Source organism: Cyclopterus lumpus, chromosome 1 (assembly GCF_009769545.1).
Source record: "Cyclopterus lumpus isolate fCycLum1 chromosome 1, fCycLum1.pri, whole genome shotgun sequence".
NCBI lineage: Eukaryota > Metazoa > Chordata > Actinopteri > Perciformes > Cyclopteridae > Cyclopterus > Cyclopterus lumpus.
Genome location: NC_046966.1, coordinates 24855818 through 24876491, shown reverse-complemented (window position 1 = coordinate 24876491; position 20674 = coordinate 24855818). Strand labels below are relative to the sequence as shown.

The 20674-nt window shown below is 44.7% G+C and overlaps 1 protein-coding gene across 1 annotated transcript in view; it reads right to left on the bottom strand.

Moving 5' to 3' along the window:
• The window catches only part of cacna1ab (calcium channel, voltage-dependent, P/Q type, alpha 1A subunit, b), a 147802-nt gene extending 127807 nt beyond the window's left edge, over window positions 1-19995 (bottom strand). The window contains 1 exon segment of the mRNA XM_034530447.1: window positions 19604-19995. Coding sequence (XP_034386338.1) covers window positions 19604-19992 — 389 coding nt within the window. The 5' untranslated portion in view covers window positions 19993-19995.
• Window positions 19996-20674: the final 679 nt, after the last annotated feature.

Genomic DNA, 20674 nt, shown 5'->3' with positions numbered 1-20674 from the left:
TTCGCTCTCTTTCTCCACCTTTATTTTATTTGTTTTTTTGTGCACACTGGCGTGCCTGTGTCATCGCTGCTGCATGCCCGTGTGTGTGTGTGTGTGTGTGTGTGTGTGTGTGTCTGCTGCAGCTGAGGGAGTTGTGTAGAGGCCCCCCGACGCTCAGCGTTGTCATTCAGGGAGCGTTCACACAGGCAACCCCCGCAGGAAGCCCTGGCACCTCCTCCACCCCGCCTCCCCTCCCCTCCCTCTTACCCCCTCCTCCCTCCTCCTCCCCCTTCACCTCCCTCCTCCCCTCCTCCCTCCTCCTCCCCTCCTCGCTTTTCGGAGCTCAACAGTTTTATTGTTCGCCCTCTAATGGCTGAACATCGCTGGGAGTGAAGAATAGTTCAAGTAAAATGAGTGAAGTACACAAAAGAAGTACACAAAAGAAGTACACAAAAGAAGTACACAAAAGAAGTACACAAACACACATGAGCCCAAAAACAGCTGCAGACCGGGCGGTTGATTCTCAGTGGGATCCAGACCACGACCATAAGACATCTCATAAGGGACACGCCCGTCACTTCGTACAAGGTCAGGTAAACAAACAACAACAAGCAAACAAAAAAAACCAAAGGAGGAGTTCTGGTAACGGCCCCCCACCCAGGTGCATGCTGGTCCTAGAGGTACCCGGTGTTGCAACACTACACTCAACACCAACTTAAACCACAGCAAACGAGAAACAAAGAAAGACTTCGAGGTTGTGATGGGGGGGGGGGGGGGGGAGGTGATGCATTATGGGAAATGTAGGATCCATCAGTGTGCAGTATACCCAGTGTCCATTAGTACGCTTTTAAAACACTCTTTTAGTAATGATTCATTGTCTTGTGATTTTGAATGTTGCTCTGAAGGCTGTGGGTGGTCTGAAGAGGGGAGTCGGTCTCCATCCCATCATTAACACCAGCTGAGCGTTGTGATGACTGAACACGTCCGTCAGTATCAGTGAATACTAAGAACAGACTTTGGGCAGAGTGTAAACCATTGATTTAGGTTTCACGTTCTTTTACGCGTTCACAGATTTTTTTGTTAACTAAATATCTTACAATTAAAAACAATCTGCACATTAAAAAAATTATTTCAAAAATCGGTTGAAAGCTGGTCAGCGCTGTACTGTATTATTATGGTTTGTATTACTTACTTTTAATGTGCTGTAGCTTCGCATTGTGTGTATTGTGTGTTCTTCTCACCACGTATACTGTATTGTGTCTTATCCTGTACTGTTTATTATGGTCTGTCAAGGTACTTAAAAGATATTAAGTCGGTTTAGTTCGTACGTACAACGCTGACTCGAACCGGAACATTGAAACACACATTGACCGTAACAAAAAACCAGCCGCCGTGATATTACGCAACCCCTGCTGGCTGCCGATGGCAAAACCCAAAAGGTGTCGGTTGCCCATTTCTCACAAAGGGTTGCCGGCGGCAACCTGGCCACCGTTGCCGCCTGTCGCAGTCTTCACGGACGCAGATCGAGGTCGGCCGATACATTTGGACCGGTTCAGCACGACAGCCGGCGCCAACACTGCGGCACTCGAAGCCCCGACCCACGCTGCCACACACACACACACACACACACGCACACACACACACACACACACACACACACACACAATGCCAGCTAGCTGTGTTTCGCTGGACTCCGTGTGGCCGACGAGAACGAGGAGCGTTTATGTAACGTTGGTCACGTGACGCACTCCTTTGAACTCACAAGCTTGTGTCTACTGTATGTGTGTGTGTGTGTGTGTGTGTGTGTGTGTGTGTGTGTGTGTGTGTTATGCAGACAGAGAGATCTAGCGAGCTGATGTAGCGTCCAAGTTAATTAGGAGGATTGCTCTTTTTTTTTGGCTTGTTCTCACGCCGACTCAACCTGTATTAATTGATTGGCTGGTTAATGGGAGTGGAGTGGGGGGGGGGGGGGGGGGCTCAGCTAATGGGCCCGGGCTCTGGTGTGTGGAGTAAGCATTCTGGTCAAAGCGTCAGCACTAAACGACGGACAGAAGGAAAGAAATGAAACAGCACAAAAGAAAAGAGAAGGAAAACTCTGTCTTTCGTTTTATTTTGGCGGTCGTGGCGCCAGACGGGAGATCACCTTCACGGAGCTGAAACAATGTATCGACTGGTCCAAAGACTGGTCCTCTCCACGGGGACTCTCTTTGGACCAGTCGATACATTGTTTCATTTCGCATTGAAAGTAAAAGTAGAAATATTTTTGTTTCTGTTTTGAATACTACACGAAAAAATATGAATGTGTCAGCTCCGGGAGACACAAAGGCAAACATAAAGAGTAAATAGAATATAAAAACCACATCTATGGAACCCAGAAGGCTCGTCTCGGTGCAGCACAATGTGTGGCGACCTGCCAGGTAGGGGGGGGGGGGGGGGGGGGGGCAACGGAAAGGCAAGTCGAGCACGGCGCGTCCATATGTCTCCGGGTGTCTAATACCCACCGAGGGGCTGCAGTCATGGATGTTAAATCTGCAGGACGATCAACCCATGTGAGGGGGGGGGGGGGGGGGGGGGGGTTAGAATAGCAATCGTCTGCTAATTGGGGGAAGAAGAAAAAAAATGACGACCGGGCGGAAACATTCACAAACAAAGTTTTCTGGATCCATCAGCGAGGACGTTTTACAGTGAAGATCCACTTCGTGGAATTAAACTTGTTCCTTCCGGCGGTCCTGAAATAATTTGGATGAAACTTCACGATCCGTCATTTCAGAAGACGGTTAGGGGGTTGATTCAAGAGCTCCTGCTCCTCCTTCAATGCTTCTTCTATTACAGTAAGAGGAGGGGAGGAGAGAGAGTATAGATATGAGAGGAGGAGAGGAGGAGAGAGAGTATAGATATGAGAGGAGGAGAGGAGGAGAGAGAGTATAGATATGAGAGGAGGAGAGGAGGAGAGAGAGTATAGATATGAGAGGAGGAGAGGAGGAGAGAGAGTATAGATATGTTATGAGGAGAGGAGGAGAGAGAGTATAGATATGAGAGGAGGAGAGGAGGAGAGGAGGAGAGAGAGTATAGATATGTAATGAGGAGAGGAGGAGAGAGAGTATAGATATGAGAGGAGGAGAGGAGGAGAGAGTATAGATATGTAATGAGGAGAGGAGGAGAGAGAGTATAGACATGAGAGGAGGAGAGGAGGAGAGAGAGTATAGATATGAGAGGAGGAGAGGAGGAGAGAGAGGAGAGAGAGTAAAGATATGAGATGAGGAGAGAGAGTATAGATATGAGATGAGGAGAGGAGGAGAGGAGGAGAGAGAGTAAAGATATGAGATGAGGAGAGGAGGAGAGGAGGAGAGAGAGTAAAGATATGAGATGAGGAGAGAGAGTATAGATATGAGATGAGGAGAGGAGGAGAGGAGGAGAGAGAGTAAAGATATGAGATGAGGAGAGGAGGAGAGAGAGTATAGATATGAGAGGAGAGAGAGGAGAGGAGCAGAGAGAGTATAGATATGAGAGGAGGAGAGGAGGAGAGAGAGTATAGATATGAGAGGAGGAGAGAAGGAGAGAGACTATAGATATGAGAGGAGGAGAGGAGACGAATGGAGTTGAGAGGAAAGAAGGTGAAGCCAGAAGTCAGCCATCAGGGGCTTCATTCTGACCTGTGATCAGCTGGACCGGAGTCCCTGAGGGCTCTGGACTCATGGAACTGATCCAGAGGACCAGCGACGACCTTCTGCTGAACTTACGTTAGCAAACTGAAACGCATTAAAGCGACACGACCGGTGCAGGTTTGGATCATTTTAACGCCTGAATAATAGTTTATTTCAGCAATTTCATAGAAAACTAGTGTGTTGCCGTGGTGACAGAAGCCCGATTAATATTAAGGTGGAAACTAAAAAAGTTGGTAAATGTGCAATGTCCCTGATAAATTAAAAAGAATACTAATTATAAGATCAAACTAAATAATAAACAGCAATAAACAATACCCCCCCAAAAAATATAGAAAGGTCGGGGAGGTTGAGGAGGTCGAGGAGGTTCGAGGAGGTCGAGGAGGTCGGGGACTTCGGGGAGGTCGAGGAGGTCGAGGAGGTCGGGGAGGTCGGGGAGGTCGAGGAGGTCGAGGAGGTTCGAGGAGGTCGAGGAGGTCGGGGACTTCGGGGAGGTCGAGGAGGTCGGGGAGGTCGGGGACTTCGGGGAGGTCGGGGAGGTCGGGGAGGTCGGGGAGGTCGGGGAGGTCGAGGAGGTCGAGGAGGTCGAGGAGGTCGGGGAGGTCGAGGAGGTCGAGGAGGTTCGAGGAGGTCGGGGAGGTCGGGGAGGTCGGGGAGGTCGAGGAGGTCGAGGAGGTCGAGGAGGTCGGGGAGGTCGGGGAGGTCGAGGAGGTTCGAGGAGGTCGGGGAGGTCGGGGAGGTCGAGGAGGTCGGGGAGGTCGAGGAGGTCGGGGAGGTCGGGGAGGTCGAGGAGGTCGAGGAGGTCGAGGAGATCGAGGAGGTCGAGGAGGTCGAGGAGGTCGAGGACGTCGAGGAGGTTCGAGGAGGTTCGAGGAGGTTGAGGAGGTCGAGGAGGTTCGAGGAGGTTGAGGAGGTCGAGGAGGTCGGGGAGGTCGAGGAGGTCGGGGAGGTCGGGGAGGTCGGGGAGGTCGGGGAGGTTCGAGGAGGTCGGGGAGGTCGGGGAGGTCGGGGAGGTCGAGGAGGTCGGGGAGGTCGGGGAGGTCGAGGAGGTCGAGGAGGTCGAGGAGATCGAGGAGGTCGAGGAGGTCGAGGAGGTCGAGGAGGTCGAGGACGTCGAGGAGGTTCGAGGAGGTCGAGGACGTCGAGGACGTCGAGGAGGTTCGAGGAGGTTGAGGAGGTTGAGGAGGTTGAGGAGGTCGAGGAGGTTTCGAGGAGGTTGAGGAGGTCGAGGAGGTCGAGGACGTCGAGGACGTCGAGGAGGTTCGAGGAGGTTGAGGAGGTTCGAGGAGGTTGAGGAGGTTGAGAAGGTCGGGGAGGTTCGAGGAGGTTGAGGAGGTTCGAGGAGGTTGAGGAGGTTGAGGAGGTTGAGGAGGTCGGCTCAAAAACACTAAATCCAACAAAGTGGTTTTGTAGCGTTTTGTTTTGTTTAAATTCGAGTAAAGATGAGCAAAGATGAAGTAAAGGAGAAGAAAAGAAGTGAGGTGGGGACAAAGAGGACAAAGACAAGATGTGCTGAAAAGCAGCTGAGAGGGAGGTGAAGAGGAGGAGAGATGGAGGAGGAGGCAGGAAATAAGGTCAGATAGGAAGCGAGAGAAGGAAGATAGCGGAATGACAAAAAAAAGAGCCGAGCGAGCGATTGAAAGGCCGAGATAAGGAGGTGGAGGAAGGTGAAAAGGAGGAGCACAGAGGGAGATAGCGAGGAGGAGGAGGAGGAGAGAGTTTAAGTGAACTTTCCCCCTGAAACGCCTACATTACCCACAATGCAACAGCAGTTCAGTCGTGGAGCCTATTGACTTGTTTCTTCTCAAAAATATTCGGCCCCTTGGTTCAGATTACGGGTTTGGGTGAGACACGTTGTCATAGTTACGAGGGTCCTCATAAGTTAGTAAGTGACAAAGTGTGTGTGTGTGTGTGTGTGTGTGTGCGTGTGTGTGTGTGCATGTGTGTGCGTGCATGTGTGTGTGTGTGTGTGTGTGTGCGTGTGTGCGTGTGTGTGTGTGTGCGTGTGTGTGCGCGTGCATGTGTGTGTGTGTGTGCGTGTGTGTGCATGCGTGCATGTGTGTGTGTGTGCGTGCGTGCATGTGCGTGCGTGTGTGTGTGTGCGTGCATGTGCATGTGTGTGTGTGTGTGCATGTGTGTGCGTGCATGTGTGTGTGTGTGTGTGCGTGTGTGTGTGTGCATGTGTGTGCGTGCATGTGTGTGTGTGCGTGTGTGTGCGTGCTTGCACGTGTGTGTGTGTGCGTGTGCTTGTGTGTGTGTGTGTGTGTGTGCGTGCATGTGTGTGTGTGTGTGTGTGCGTGGGTGCGTGCATGTGCGTGTATGTGTGCATGTTCGTGTGTGTGTGTGTGTGTGTGTGTGCGTGAGTGCATGTGCATGTGTGTGCGTGTGTGTTTACCAGGCAGTGATAAAGTGGCTGACTAAATCTCTCCTTCCTCTCCTTCATTTCTTTTCTAGGCTCCTCCTCCTTCCCTTTTATTTGCTCCTCCCTCCCTCCCTCCGTCCCTCCACCCTCTTCTTCACCTCCGTGCCCTCCGCTCTCATTCTATTTCCTCTCGCTTCCTCATTCCCTTGTCTCCTCATTTCTTCCTTTCTCCATCACTTCCTGTACCGTTCACTCTGCTGATTCACTCTTCACCTCCCGTCCCCTCACACCCTCCCCCCTCTGTTCCCCCCCCCCCCCCCCCCCATATTTCTCCTTCCTCCTTAATCATCTCCTTTTCTCTCTCATCCGTTTCCTTCCCTTTCCTCCCAAAGGTGCCTTTATTTCTGTCCTCGCCCGACCGGCCACGTCACCGCGTCCTCGTTGCTCCTTCCTCACTTTAAAACTTCAACAGAAACTAAGCAGTGTGTGTGTGTGTGTGTGTGTGTGTGTGTGTGTGTGTGTGTGTGTGTGTGTGTGTGTGTTCTAAAAGGTTCTAGATTGTGCTTAAAGTAAGAAGACAGGTGGCTTCCTACATAAAGAGTCCAGCTTTAATGTGCCTAAGAGCCATCTAAAGTTTTAACTCATTCACTAAGTCAATATATCTCAATAATGAGAGTGAGTGAGTGAGTGAGTGTGTGTGTGTGTGTGTGTGTGTGTGTCGTATATGTCCCCAGTGTAACGGTTTTCATTGAGAAGAAGAAAAAAGCTGAGGCATGAAGGGTGAGGCGGCGCCCTCGCTAAATGGGAGTGGCTGGCAGCCGGCCAATCACAAAAGAGACGGCGACCCTGAGTGACAGCTGGGGAGAGAGAGAGAGAGAGAGTGAGAGAGAGTAAAGAGTATAAAGAGAATGTCATCTCCCATAAATGATGCAGTCGCCCTCGAACCAATCGGGAAGGAGTGCTCTCTTGTTCACTTTTCCTACTGGTTGACTCCAGACCCCCCCCCCCCCCCCCCCCCCCCCCCCCCCCCCCCCCCCCCCCCCCCCCCACAGAGGACCGTCTGCGTCATCACAGACGATAACTGTGACTGAGACTATTAGATAATTGGTATGCTGACCCAACAGAACCAAACACGAGAAGGAGGAGCTTTTTTAAATTTATTTATGTACTGCAGAATAAAAATAATGCACTTTAATTTAGAAAAAAAAACAACGAAAATAAAACCCACTGAAAATGCACATTTCCTTCCTTCCACTTTGATAGATTAGGTAGATTTCTCTGCTCATTAAAATAAAAGGACCGAATCAATGATTTCAACGAAAAGACCAACAAAAAAAAACACCTTTTATTTCTCCGGGAGAGGAAGTCGCGGAGCAGCCGAGCGGTTTCTCTTCCTGAAAGCTGCCGACACGGTCACGTGACTTCACGTGGGGTTCTCTGATTGGTGGAGACAGGCGAGGTTCTTCTCGCGGTTGACTTTGTGACGTTTGTGTTTAGCGTGCGTCCTCCTGAATAAATGCAGCGCACACGTTTCATGTATGAATGATGATTTGATTTGATTACAGTTTAATTCATTCATTCATTATTTACTGCAAAAAACAAAAGCTGCAAAGAATCATACGACCTCGTCTGCACAAACCGCCACTGTTATACTACTTATTGAGTTGTGTATTATTGTGTTGTGTATTATTGAGTTGTGTATTCATGTGTTGTGTATTATTGTGTATTATTGTGTTGTGTATTATTGTGTTGTGTATTCATGTGTTGTGTATTATTGAGTTGTGTATTATTGTGTTGTGTATTCATGTGTTGTGTATTATTGAGTTGTGTATTATTGTGTTGTGCATGTGTTGTGTATTATTGAGTTGTGTATTATTGTGTTGTGCATTATTGTGTTGTGTATTATTGTGTTGTGCATTATTGTGTTGTGCATTATTGTGTTGTGTATTATTGTGTTGTGTATTATTGTGAAATAATGTGTTGTGTATTATTGTGTTGTGTATTAATGTGTTGTGTATTAATGTGTTGTGCATTATTGTGTTGTGTATTATTGGGTTGTGTATTAATGTGTTGTGTATTATTGTGTTGTGTATTATTGTGAAATAATGTGTTGTGTATTATTGTGTTGTGTATTATTGTGTATTAATGTGTTGTGTATTATTGTGTTGTGTATTAATGTGTTGTGTATTATTGTGTTGTGTATTAATGTGTTGTATATTAATTATTATTATTGTTCGCTGTTGAATTGTATTGATAACATTGTAATAACCTGCCCAGGGAACTATGATTAATATTAGCTCTTTACATTAAGGTGGAAACTAAAAAAGTTGGTAAATGTGCAATGTCACTGGTAAATTAAAAAAATAAATAATAAGATAAAAATAAATAATAATAATGAAATAAAAAATTAAACGATAAACAATACCCTCCAAATAAAATATTATACAAAATATAAAATAAAATGTAGTGAATCATTAATAAGATTGATTAATAAGTGAACAAAATAATAATAATAAAAAAGAAAAATTATTATAATTAGAAATATAAAAATTAATTAATTAAGAAATGAATAAAGAAATAAATTAAATGAAGAAATAAAAGAAATAAATGGAAGAATGAAAAGAAATAAAGAAAGAATTGAAAGAAAGAAAAGAACAAAAACAGAAAAGAAAAAGAAAGAAGAAAATCAATTAAACGTAGTGATTCATTAATAAGAAGAATTAATACGCAAACAGAATATGAAAAAAAGAAATAAACAACCAAGGACACCAACACTTCAAACATGTCTTGATGCTTTAAATAAGCTAACATTTCCGTCCCTGTGTCACGTGATGACAGCACTGTGTAGCGATGGTGGTGATGTTTGAGTATTTGAGTAGCAGTCCTCTACTGACACTCTGTGGCCACGTGAAGAACTGCAGATGAAGCCAGAGGCCTATTTCTGTATGACAATCCAAACCCACACAGCGGTGGAAACATTGACTCAGGTACTTGTACTACTTACATAATATAACATCATAATTCTCTTTTCTGCTACTTTATATATTCCAGAGACACATGTTCTAGTTTCCAATCCACTGTAATTATCTAATAACTTTTAGTTCCATTTGTTCTTTCTTTTTTTTTTTTAAATGAATAATTCAAATAAAAATATACAGATAAATAATGTTGTATTATAAGTCAAAAATACAACTTTATTGATCACTGCGAAGAAATTCACGAGCCGACCAGCAGCAACATTTGAGTGCTTTAGTTAATGCATCAGTAATTATAATTCAATATTACAATATGCATGATTCATACTTATACACATAATGACTACTTTCAGTTTACTTTGATCTTAATACTTTAGTTATTTTACTTTAAATGTGCAAACCTCAGAAGATGTTCAACTTTGTTCCGTTGACCTTTGTTCACTAATACAACAAATATTTATAAAAATTATCTATTTTAGGGGTTTGGTTTTTACATTAAATCTTTTTGTTTGTGTACATTTCACTGTGAATTTTAAGACGTTTTAAGAGATCCGATTTTGAAAGATTTTGATTCTATTCACAAGAAATGTAAAAAAATATTCAGAACTACAGGAGCCCAGAACGGACAAACCGAACCTGAAGGCCACGTAGCGCTCCGACACGCTCGTGAAAAAGCCGATCGTTGTGCGGACGAACTCCGAGCCGCACAAACGTTCACGTTTACGGCCATCTTGGAAAGGGGAGGAGTCCTCTGGTGGTTGCAATCTGCAAACCTCACCACTAGATGTCGCCGACTCGCACGTGCTGTCCCTTTAAGTGGTCACAGGCCACTGCAGTGGAGGTAATCATCTTGGAATGATACACCAGTTGGAATGATGGGAGGTTTTCCTGTTTTACATCCTAAAATCAAGTCCAGTGTGTGTGTGTGTGTGTATGTGTGCGCATGGTGTGTTAGCAGGTCCTGTATCACCTTGCTGTGTGTCTCACACACACACACACACACACACACACACAGGTGAATACATCAAAACACACATCAAAGATAAGGTGATCGGTTTTCAACACAAGAGGGCAGCAGAGTCCCACATGAGGACTCCTCCTCCTCCTCCTCCTCCTCCTCCTCACACTGAAGCTTTGGTCCACAGTGTGTGAGTGTGTGTGTGTGAGTGTGTGTGTGTGTGTCGTGGTTGTCAGTAAAAGAACCAGAACTTTGATCTACCTGACTGGTCGGTGGTGTATGTGTGTGTGTGTGCATGTAAATGTGTGTGTGTGTGTGTGTGTGTACGTGTGTGTATATGTGCGTGTATATGTATGTGTATATGTGTGTGTGTGTGTGTGTGTATGTATGTGTATATGTGTGTGTCTGTATGTGTGTGTGTATGTGTATATGTATGTGTATATGTGTGTGTCTGTGTGTGTGTGTATATGTATGTGTATATGTGTGTGTGCGTGCGTGTATATGTATGTGTATATGTGTGTGTCTGTGTGTGTGTGTGTGTGTGTATATGTATGTGTATATGTGTGTGTCTGTGTGTGTGTGTGTGTGTGTGTATATGTATGTGTATATGTGTGTGTGTATATGTATATGTATATGTGTGTGTGTGTGTGTTTGTGTGTGTGTGTGTGTATATGTATGTGTATATGTGTGTGTGTGTGTGTATATGTATGTGTATATGTGTGTGTGTGTATATGTATGTGTATATGTGTGTGTCTGTGTGTGTGTGTGTGTGTATATGTATGTGTATATGTGTGTGTGTGTGTGTATGTATGTGTATATATGTGTGTGTGTGTGTGTTTGTGTGTGTGTGTATATGTATGTGTATATGTGTGTGTGTGTGTGTGTGTATATGTATGTGTATATGTGTGTGTGTATATGTATGTGTATATGTGTGTGTGTGTGTGTGTTTGTGTGTGTGCGTGTGTGTGTAATAAAAGGAGAGGTAGTGAGTCACTGAGGTTTGGGATGAAAGGGCTGAATGGAGATGAAGGTGTGAAGCTTCAAACAAACAACTTTCCTCTCGTTCACAAAGCAAAGCTCTTTGTGAACGAGGTTGAGGACGGTTTTGAAAACGAGACACGTGGCGTCAACCCGGGAGAAGTTTAAAGAATTTAAATCCAAAAGACAAAAGTTTAGCTCAACCAATACAAAAGGATCCAACCTTTGTTTCCATGACAGTTAACGAGATTTTTCGACCGCGCTCTTCTCACCAATCACGAACTCCAGAACCAGAAACCGCCGGCGGGCTTTTTCATCTCGAGAGTAATATAGTTCCTGGAACACTTTTATGAATTATTTGTGTGTGAAGAGTCAAAAAAACTGTGAGGAGAGCAGTTCGGTGGAGACCAAACCGGCTGTCAAGAAAATATCTTTATTTAATACACATGTGGGTTTTTTGATGGGTTTATGAACACTGACGTCATTAGGGTCATAAAATGCGCCTATTCAGATTTTCCGCCATTTTGAATTTTGTAAAAGAAACCCGTTTTCTCCATCTTCTCCTAAACGCTGGGTCCGATTCTTACATAACTTTCTGTGGTTTATTATTGGTTCAATTTCATCATAAGTTGTCAAAAACTTGTTGATATCTCATTGCGTTAAGAAGATATGGACTAATGAAACTTCTAAGGGGTGTGTAATATGTAAAGACACATAACTTCCAGATCACTTGGCCTATCCTCACCAGATTTGTAGCATATGTCCACATGGCATCCCTAAACGTACCCTACTTTTCTCATAATATTTAAACATTAGGGAGCGCTGAAGCCAATTGCTAAATATCTGCATGTTTCGATGTTTTTATCCGTGAACGAATGAACGAATTTTGATATTTGTGTGATTTCTACTTTAATTTGTTCATGTTTTAGTCTAGTGAACTCCTCCTAGGTAAATCATTGGATAGACTTCAAATTTGGTCAGTACAATCTATAAACCTTAATGACTGAAAGTTATCAAAATCTTGTTGCCCTGGCGATGCACTCTTTGCCATGAAGATAAATATGTTTTTGGGGTCTAAACATGCTAAAAACACGCCAAAACTTAGCACACACATTAACTGTCCTAAATATAGTTGTATGATATGATTTTAATCCTTCAAAATGGCAATTCAGCCTCAGACAAAATTTCAACAAACCGTTGAAGCATTTCAACAAAGCAGCCCTTGCAGTAGGTTTGACATAGAAATACAAGATTTTAGAGGCGTATGTAACACATGTAAACTTAAAAATAACTCTCTCAGGACCATGCTCTAAACCGTACCGGGAGTCGGCCATTTTGATTTCTGCGTGATTTTACATTCATTATTTCATGCTTTAAAATAATGCACTCCTCCTAGGTAAATCATCTGGTCAGTAGAGAGAATGCAGCTTTAACACATGAAGCATAGACTTCTATACAACCAGATGAGTCACCCCCTGGTGGTCAGTAGAGAGAATGTAGCTTTAACACATGAAGCATAGACTTCTATACAACCAGAGGAGTCGCCCTCTGGTGGTCAGGAGAGAGAATGCAGCTCTAACACAAGAAGCATAGACTTCTATACAACCAGAGGAGTCGCCCCCTGGTGGTCAGGAGAGAGAATGCAGCTTTAACACATGAAGCATAGACTTCTATACAACCAGAGGAGTCGCCCCCTGGTGGTCAGGAGAGAGAATGCAGCTTTAACACATGAAGCATAGACTTCTATACAACCAGAGGAGTCGCCTCCTGGTGGTCAGGAGAGAGAATGCAAAATTAAGACACTTCCGCATTGGCTTCACTCGGCAGAACCGGAGGTTGCCGCCTGGTTGGAACAGAGTTTTGGTGTTGAGCTCTGGAAACTAGAGCATTTCATGAAACCAAACAACCTTGGGTGAAGAAAAAAAATAAATTGTGCTTCATAGGCATAAAGAGACGTCCATTTATCACAAAAACGTAATCACAATGCTAATTCTAAGACTGATCGGAAGAAGACGTGGAGACAGAAGGATACACAGGGGAGGGGGAGAGGCGTGAGGAAAGGGAGATACGGAAAGAGGGAGGAGAACCGGACTGACGGAACGGAGAGGTGGAAGGTGAGCGAGGGGAGGAGGGGTATTAAAATGAATGATGTGCACTCTCGCGGCAGAGATGCAGCTGGCAGCAGAGTGGCGTCGCCCAAGCCGGCAAAACAAACTGACTGAAGCTGGCACGAACACAACAAAGATAGTCACTGAGGGACAAACTCTCTCTGACTGCATTGTACATCTTGTAGGCAGGTGGCAACCTCCGGTTCTGCCGAGTGAAGCCGATGCTTCATGTGTTAAAGCTGCATTCTCTCTCCTGACCACCAGGGGGCAACTCCTCTGGTTGTATAGAAGTCTATGCTTCATGTGTTAAAAGCTGCATTCTCTCTCCTGACCACCAGGGGGCAACTCCTCTGGTTGTATAGAAGTCTATGCTTCATGTGTTAAAAGCTGCATTCTCTCTCCTGACCACCAGTGGGCGACTCCTCTGGTTGTATAGAAGTCTATGCTTCATGTGTTAAAGCTGCATTCTCTCTACTGACCACCAGGGGGCGACTCCTCTGGTTGTATAGAAGTCTATGCTTCATGTGTTAAAGCTGCATTCTCTCTCCTGACCACCAGGGGGCGACTCCTCTGGTTGTATAGAAGTCTATGCTTCATGTGTTAAAGCTGCATTCTCTCTCCTGACCACCAGAGGGCGACTCCTCTGGTTGTATAGAAGTCTATGCTTCATGTGTTAAAAGCTGCATTCTCTCTCCTGATCACCAGGGGGCAACTCCTCTGGTTGTATAGAAGTCTATGCTTCATGTGTTAAAGCTGCATTCTCTCTCCTGACCACCAGGGGGCGACTCCTCTGGTTGACACACATGTTAAAAAATATCTTTGTTGCCAAAATAAGATTAAACAATCAATCAAATTAAAATGCGATTGTAAAAAAGGGAATTATTCAAATTCTGAAATTAAATCAAAGATAGGTCATTTAGTTGCCACCATATCAATCTAAATATTTGAAAAGTCTAGCGTACCATAATTACAGACCCTCAAGACAAATCCAGGTTCTTCAGATGTTGCTGTGCTTAAAACAATTAACTTATTGAGAACAGTCAAACTGATATTATGGCAAAATGCTACAAAAATAGCCCTAATGCAATTTAAGGTCCAGTAACCCGTTGCATGTAAATTGATTGCAACTGGATTTCACCCTTTAAGTTGATTTCTTGTGTGGTCATAAAAGTCTTTTACTGAAAGCAGAACACAAGTAACTGTCCCAAACAATTCCCTCTCTCCCTCTCTATCTGGACAAAATATAAAGTATGCAATGTTTATTATGCGCCTGATATGAATGGAAATGAGTCTGTGCGAGTGTGTCGGAGGTGTGGTGGTGACAGATTTTGGCCAGAAGTTGTAGCTTTGGCGTGAGGGCACTGCAAATATCTAACACCTCCCTCTGAGGAGAAGGAGGAGGAGGGAGGTGAAGAAAGAGAGAGAGAAGAGGGCAGAAATATGTTACTGTACTTTCATTAAGTTGTGCCGGTTTTTGTGGTGTTCATATTACTTATTGTATGTCTACCAATCCACTATACACTTTTTAAATCTTTGAATTGGAACAAACTAAAAATCAGACACATCTTGTCCCAAAAAGATGCAGAAAAGCTGGTTCACGCGTTTGTTACTTCCAGACTAGATTACTGCAACTCCTTATTATCAGGCTGCTCTAATAAGTCTCTTAAGTCCCTCCAGTTGATCCAGAATGCTGCAGCTCGTGTACTCACAAAAACTAAGAGAAAGTTTTTCCTGATTCGATGTGAGGTCAAAGGTCAGGGATGTCGTATGTGTACAGATTGTAAAGCCCTCTGAGGCTAATATGTAATTTGTGATTTTGGGCTATACAAAATAAACTGAATTGAATTGAACTGAACCCCACCCACTCTTGGTCCAGTCCTGTCCAATTGGTATAAAGGGGTGTGGCTTTCTGGGTGTGGCTGTTTAACACATGGTAAATAAACTAAAATGTAAGGCGGATGAAATTGGAATTATTCATATTAATGTGTGCCCTCAAGTCTGCTGGTCAGTCCCACAGTGATGGATAGTCACATAATTTGAAGTTTACCTTTAGCATACTGAACAATTACAAGAGAGTAGGAAGTTAAGACCTACAGATGGATCAGAGGGTCGAGAGATTTGGAACGTGGCATCTGGAGTTACCATTCCTGAATTAAAATGGGACATAGAATTTCAGACCAGATGTCAGTATTTACGCAAACGATTATGACAATATTATGGGCGCTTTGCTGGGTAGAGAACAATAAACCAGGCAATGCAGTCATGTGCAGTGACTCAGCAGCAGGGGGCGACTCCTCTGGTTGTATAGAAGTCTATGCTTGATGTGTTAAAGCTGCATTCTCTCTAGTGACCACCAAGGGGCGACTCCTCTGGTTGTATAGAAGTCTATGCTTCATGTGTTAAAGCTGCATTCTCTCTCCTGACCAACAGGGGGCGACTCCTCTGGTTGTATAGAAGTCTATGCTTCATGTGTTAAAGCTGCATTCTCTCTCCTGACCACCAGGGGGCGACTCCTCTGGTTGTATAGAAGTATATGCTTCATGTGTTAAAGCTGCATTCTCTCTCCTGACCACCAGGGGGCGACTCCTCTGGTTGTATAGAAGTCTATGCTTCATGTGTTAAAGCTGCATTCTCTCTCCTGACCACCAGGGGGCGACTCCTCTGGTTGTATAGAAGTCTATGCTTCATGCGTTAAAGCTAATTAATTAAAAGAGAATTCAACAAATTCTAGTTGGCGAGGCTTCAAAACATCAGTCCACAAAATAACTACGTCCTACTTCTTATATTTAGTCTATGGCACAAACACATAAGAAGCAAAACACTTGATTCATAGAGAAAAGAAAGGACACATCCAACATGTCGCCCCCTGCTGGCCATTAGAGAGAATGCAACGTCCCCATCGGCTTCACTCGGCAGAACCAGAGGTTTCCGCCTGGTTCTGAAGTCTGTCTTTTCTCCAGGTTACATGGTGGAGGTCATGTGACTCAGGCTCCAGCTATTTGGCGACACCCCCTTCCTTCCGGATCCATCTCCTCTATGTTCACAGATCATTTTTCTTCAATCTTTTTCCCCTTTTAAAAGGTTTAAAAAGGACGTTGTAAAGCCCCCTGAGGCCAATTTATGATTAGTTATATTGAGCTATAATATAACTAAAATGGACATTTCCACTAGATCCACACAGAACTGATGTGTCAGTTATTTCTTTTCATTTTGTTTGGTAATAATTTTAACATCTGTAACTTTTTAATGACATCCAGAAAACAAAGGCTGTTATATGATTGATTCCTCAAATTAATTAATAAAAGAGTACATTAAACCACCGGTCACATTTATTTCTCCTCTGTGGACGGTGTTACTTCATTTTTTTGATGAGTTCTTACTTCACATGACGTCACCTGATCCCACAAAAAAAATAAAAAAGAGTCACTTTCACTTCTCAATCACAAAGCCAAACAGATTAATATGGCAAGTGTATTGAAAAATGAAGACAAAACCACCAGCAAGTCGTCCCTCTGACTCTGACTTCTGCCTTGTTTTAGCCTCACGTTTCACAAACCACAGGCGCTCTCAGATTACCGTGACCTTCCTCAAAGGTCACGGCACGAAAAAAAAATAAAAAGCACATTTACAGTAACTGAACGCCGGTGGCGCCGAAGGGGTTAAAGAAACACGAGAATGAGGACGACGACTGGTTTGACTTTCAAGGCTGAATTTAGAAGAAGAAAAACAAACGTGGCCATTAAAGCGGACGCACACGAGTCGCGTTAACTAATCCAATTAAATAAAAGGTTCAAACCATTTAAATGATTGCATCCTAAAATATTGACGAGTTTAAGTCACCGTGTGGAACCTTTAACGTGTCGATATCGGACAAAAGCCTCCGGCTGCTTATTGGTTGGACCCGATGACGAGCTGGAAGAACGACGATGATGAAGGTCAAACGGACCGTTTCATAACCAAGCAAAGAACCCTAAAGATAAATATAAAGCTGTATACTACTGATTGAATTAAAGTGTTTGTGTCTACATGTGATGGGCGAAACAGAAAGTAAAGCAGAGCTCCGTCTCCAAACACACGACCTTAACTGCCTCCCCGGTTTAACGAGGCTGTCACCCCGACCCGTCTGCAGGGAGCGCTGCAAAACAACATGAATTGTGAATACAGCGCCGGGGCTGCTTTTTATTACCCGGTTTATCTTCGGTTGGATTTGTAACCGATGGTGGGGAAAAACAAACATTTCATTTCTAGTTATATAATGTCATTGTGCCATTCCTACGCCATTGTGCTCCGCTGGCGTCTCATGTTAATTATTACCTCGGCCTATATTCGCTCTCAGAGTGCCTTTCTGGTTGTTACATAATCTGGATACACATTTTCTTACTTTGATTTGCTTCATTGGTCTGTTGTTACACTATTTTCCCTGCTGGGGGATCTACCTTTTCACTTTTATCCCCCTCCTCTTATTTAATTGGTTTTGATCTATTTCTTCTTCTTCTTTTTTTGGCAACAGAGGGAATCTCTGTGTTCTGCCAATAATGGACTCGTTGAACTGATCTGGTGCCAGAGACGGCCAGACAGCAGAGAGACGGCGAAGCAGTAAACATGCTTTCAATCACAGTTAAGGGGGTAAGGGGGGGGGAGGGGGGGGGGGGGAATGGAGGCAGATACTGGTCCCGCAGCAGTAAATGGTGTGATCAACTAGTCGGCATGGACTACTTTAGAGTCTGGGGGGCCAGACAGAAACAAGGGACCAGAGGGTAATAAAATCCTTCTAACCCATCGGCAATCTTTCCATCCATGGATCTGCTGCATGACGGGGTAAGTGGGGTTTTAACCTGTCACGTCTAATAAAAATCCCCCCCCCCCCTCCCCCTCGGGCTTCGGTGACCCACCTGGTCTGATCTGCAACTGGGTCAAGTGAGTCCTTGTGTCACAACCCGCTGCCTCTGTTTCACGGCTCGGGACTCAAGGTCTTGTTGTGGGGTTTTCTTTTTTTGGCCCGCGTCATGGAAACCAAAACACCGCGCGACGTATTTAAGTCGAGTCGTTTCAAAACCTCGAATCGAGGCGAATAAAAACTTAAATATGACGTATTCCTCAATTTGATGCTTTAAAAAAGAGATTTCTGTAATGTGGGTATGATGACGAAGTGGGTGAAGGCAAATAGTACAACGGCTAGAAAAAAGGTCTTGAGTCCAGGAAATGACATCATTTTACTGGTATGCAGGCTTTAAAAACAGGAAATGACAACACTTATTGCCATATTCTGATATTCAAAATCAAAGACGATATCTAGACTCATATCATGTCGATATTATAGAAATATATCGCCCAACGCACTGCACAGAGAATAAGGACACGTGTTAAATGGTTCAGTGTCCGAGTCTGTACGGGACTTTTCTTGCTTAGCCTGCAACAGTCTCCAAATGTTGTTAAAGAAAAGCTTCTCCGGGAGCTTTCAGAGACGCACAATCAATGGAGACACAATGCTATGGATTTTCTTAGTTGTTTGATTCTCGTTTGGACTAAAAGCTCCGACACTATTTGGACACAACGTATCGACCTCGCAATGAATCTCATAGCTTCGTAATTCTTGGGCCGCGGTCCCGTGTGATGCATCTGCAAACGTTGAATAAACAGACGGCGTTTATAACCGATGCTTCTTCATCGGACGTGCGCCCCCTGTGTAGGTAAGTCCTTTTGCCAGAAGCGCTTTGTCTCCTCACGCCGTCTCTGCTTGGTGAAGCTCAGATGAACTGGGACCTTGTTAGGACTGCTGGATCCCAGATATACGATTACCGCATGGAGAGTAATTACGTGTAATGGCCCTTCCCCCGTCTCCAGGTAACCTGTACGGAGCTCTGTGTTTGGGAGTTCTGCACATAGGAGATATGAGTTGAGCAGGATAATGAATGATGCCTCTATGGAGAGCCGGGGGGGAGGGGGAGTGAGAGGGAGATAGAGGGTGGACATGGACTCCTTGATGTCCCGACACGAAGCACATTGGCTGACAGCGTTCAGCTCCAGTTGTGTTCCCAGATAAAACGTTCGCCACCTTGACCGCAGTTTAGAGGTCAGACGAATCAATAGAGTCCATACAACACAAAAAGGGTACGCTAGAAGTAACTAACCCACTGAGAATCATCACCCCATTCTGCAGCTATTCGTCATTCAGAGCACAAATGATGCCTTAAATTATGACTTGGGTCTTTGATGGAAACAAAAAAAAGAAGGTACAAGCCTTTGTCCATAAAAACACAAGTGGAAGAGTCGACTACGACCCTCGAGTGGTTTTAAAGCTTAACGTGTTGCCTTGTGTGTCTGATCATATGTCCAGCAAGTTAAGTCAATTCACATTTTGATTATCTTTGTATTTATATATTCATCAGCAATCGTGAGAAGTTTCTTTGACAATTACAACAACAACATGTTCAGAAAGAAAGAAAGGGCCACCAATGGCTGATGGATGAAGTAGTAGAGACATTTAGAGACATTTTCCACATCCAAACGATTCAGAAACATCCCCCCCCCCCCCGTCATAATTATGGTATATCAACTATAAAAAGGTGAACCGTACTCACTCCCACTGTTTCCTTCTGGCCTGTGGTGTGTTGTGCAGCTTGTGAGCCTGGTGGGCCATGATGACGTCGCGGTGGTCCACCACTCCTCCCCTCCGGCGGACCAACGGGACTGTGGGGTCTGTGATGCTGGTGACAAGGGACAAGGAGCCCCGGCCAGGGCGAACCCCATAGCCGCCGCCGCCGCCGGTAAAGGGCACGTCTCCGTACTGCTCCACCCGGACGTCGTAGACGGCGTGATAGTAGGTGGGGTTGGGGCCCACGCTGCTCCCGCTGATCGGGGGAGGGTGGCAGCGGAGCGTCCGGTGGAGACCCTGAGAGGAGGTGGTGCAGGAGGAACTCTGGGGCCACCGCACCGAGCCGCCATGGTCCGAGTAGAGGGGGGTCAGCATGGAGCTGGAAGAAGAGGAGATGGAGAGAGATGAGAAAGGGTTATCGTTTCAGGGAAACTTGTTTTCTCCCGGATTGCATTTTGTTTTTGGCGTGTCGTGAATACGTTTGTGTCGTCAGCGTAGGCTCGGAGGCACCGACTCCACGGTGAAGGTCCGATTGGAGCGAACGGAACCACATCGTCTGCAAAGAGCAGAAATGCATTTTCCCCGTAGATCCAATCAATATGCTTTAGCTTGCATTTTTATCTTTTTTAACCTGTTAAAATCAGTTTGACATCCTGGATACATGTCCTTCAAACACTCACTGTAGACCCGTCTGCTTCAGCCTTTGTTTCAGCTCCTTCCTTCTAGACGGAGGTGTGTAGTACCCCGGTGTAAAACAAAGCGTTTGAACAAATTATAATTATAACAGCGCACTGATTTGTTGCTTTGTGTACTTTTATCATCGTGTCTGTCTTGTTGTTTGTGTTGATTGTAATGAGTCGAGATGGATGACTCACTTTTCCATTGCAAACCAACTCTACCTACTGGTACAAATAAAGTAACCTAGCCTTCTCTCTAATATTACTTTATTTCATTATTATTAGTTTAATTACTTTTTTCACAAAAATGTGATAATATTAGTGCAGTTAGTGGCAGTGTGAGCTCCATGGTAACGTAGATCTGGCAGCTTGACGGAGTA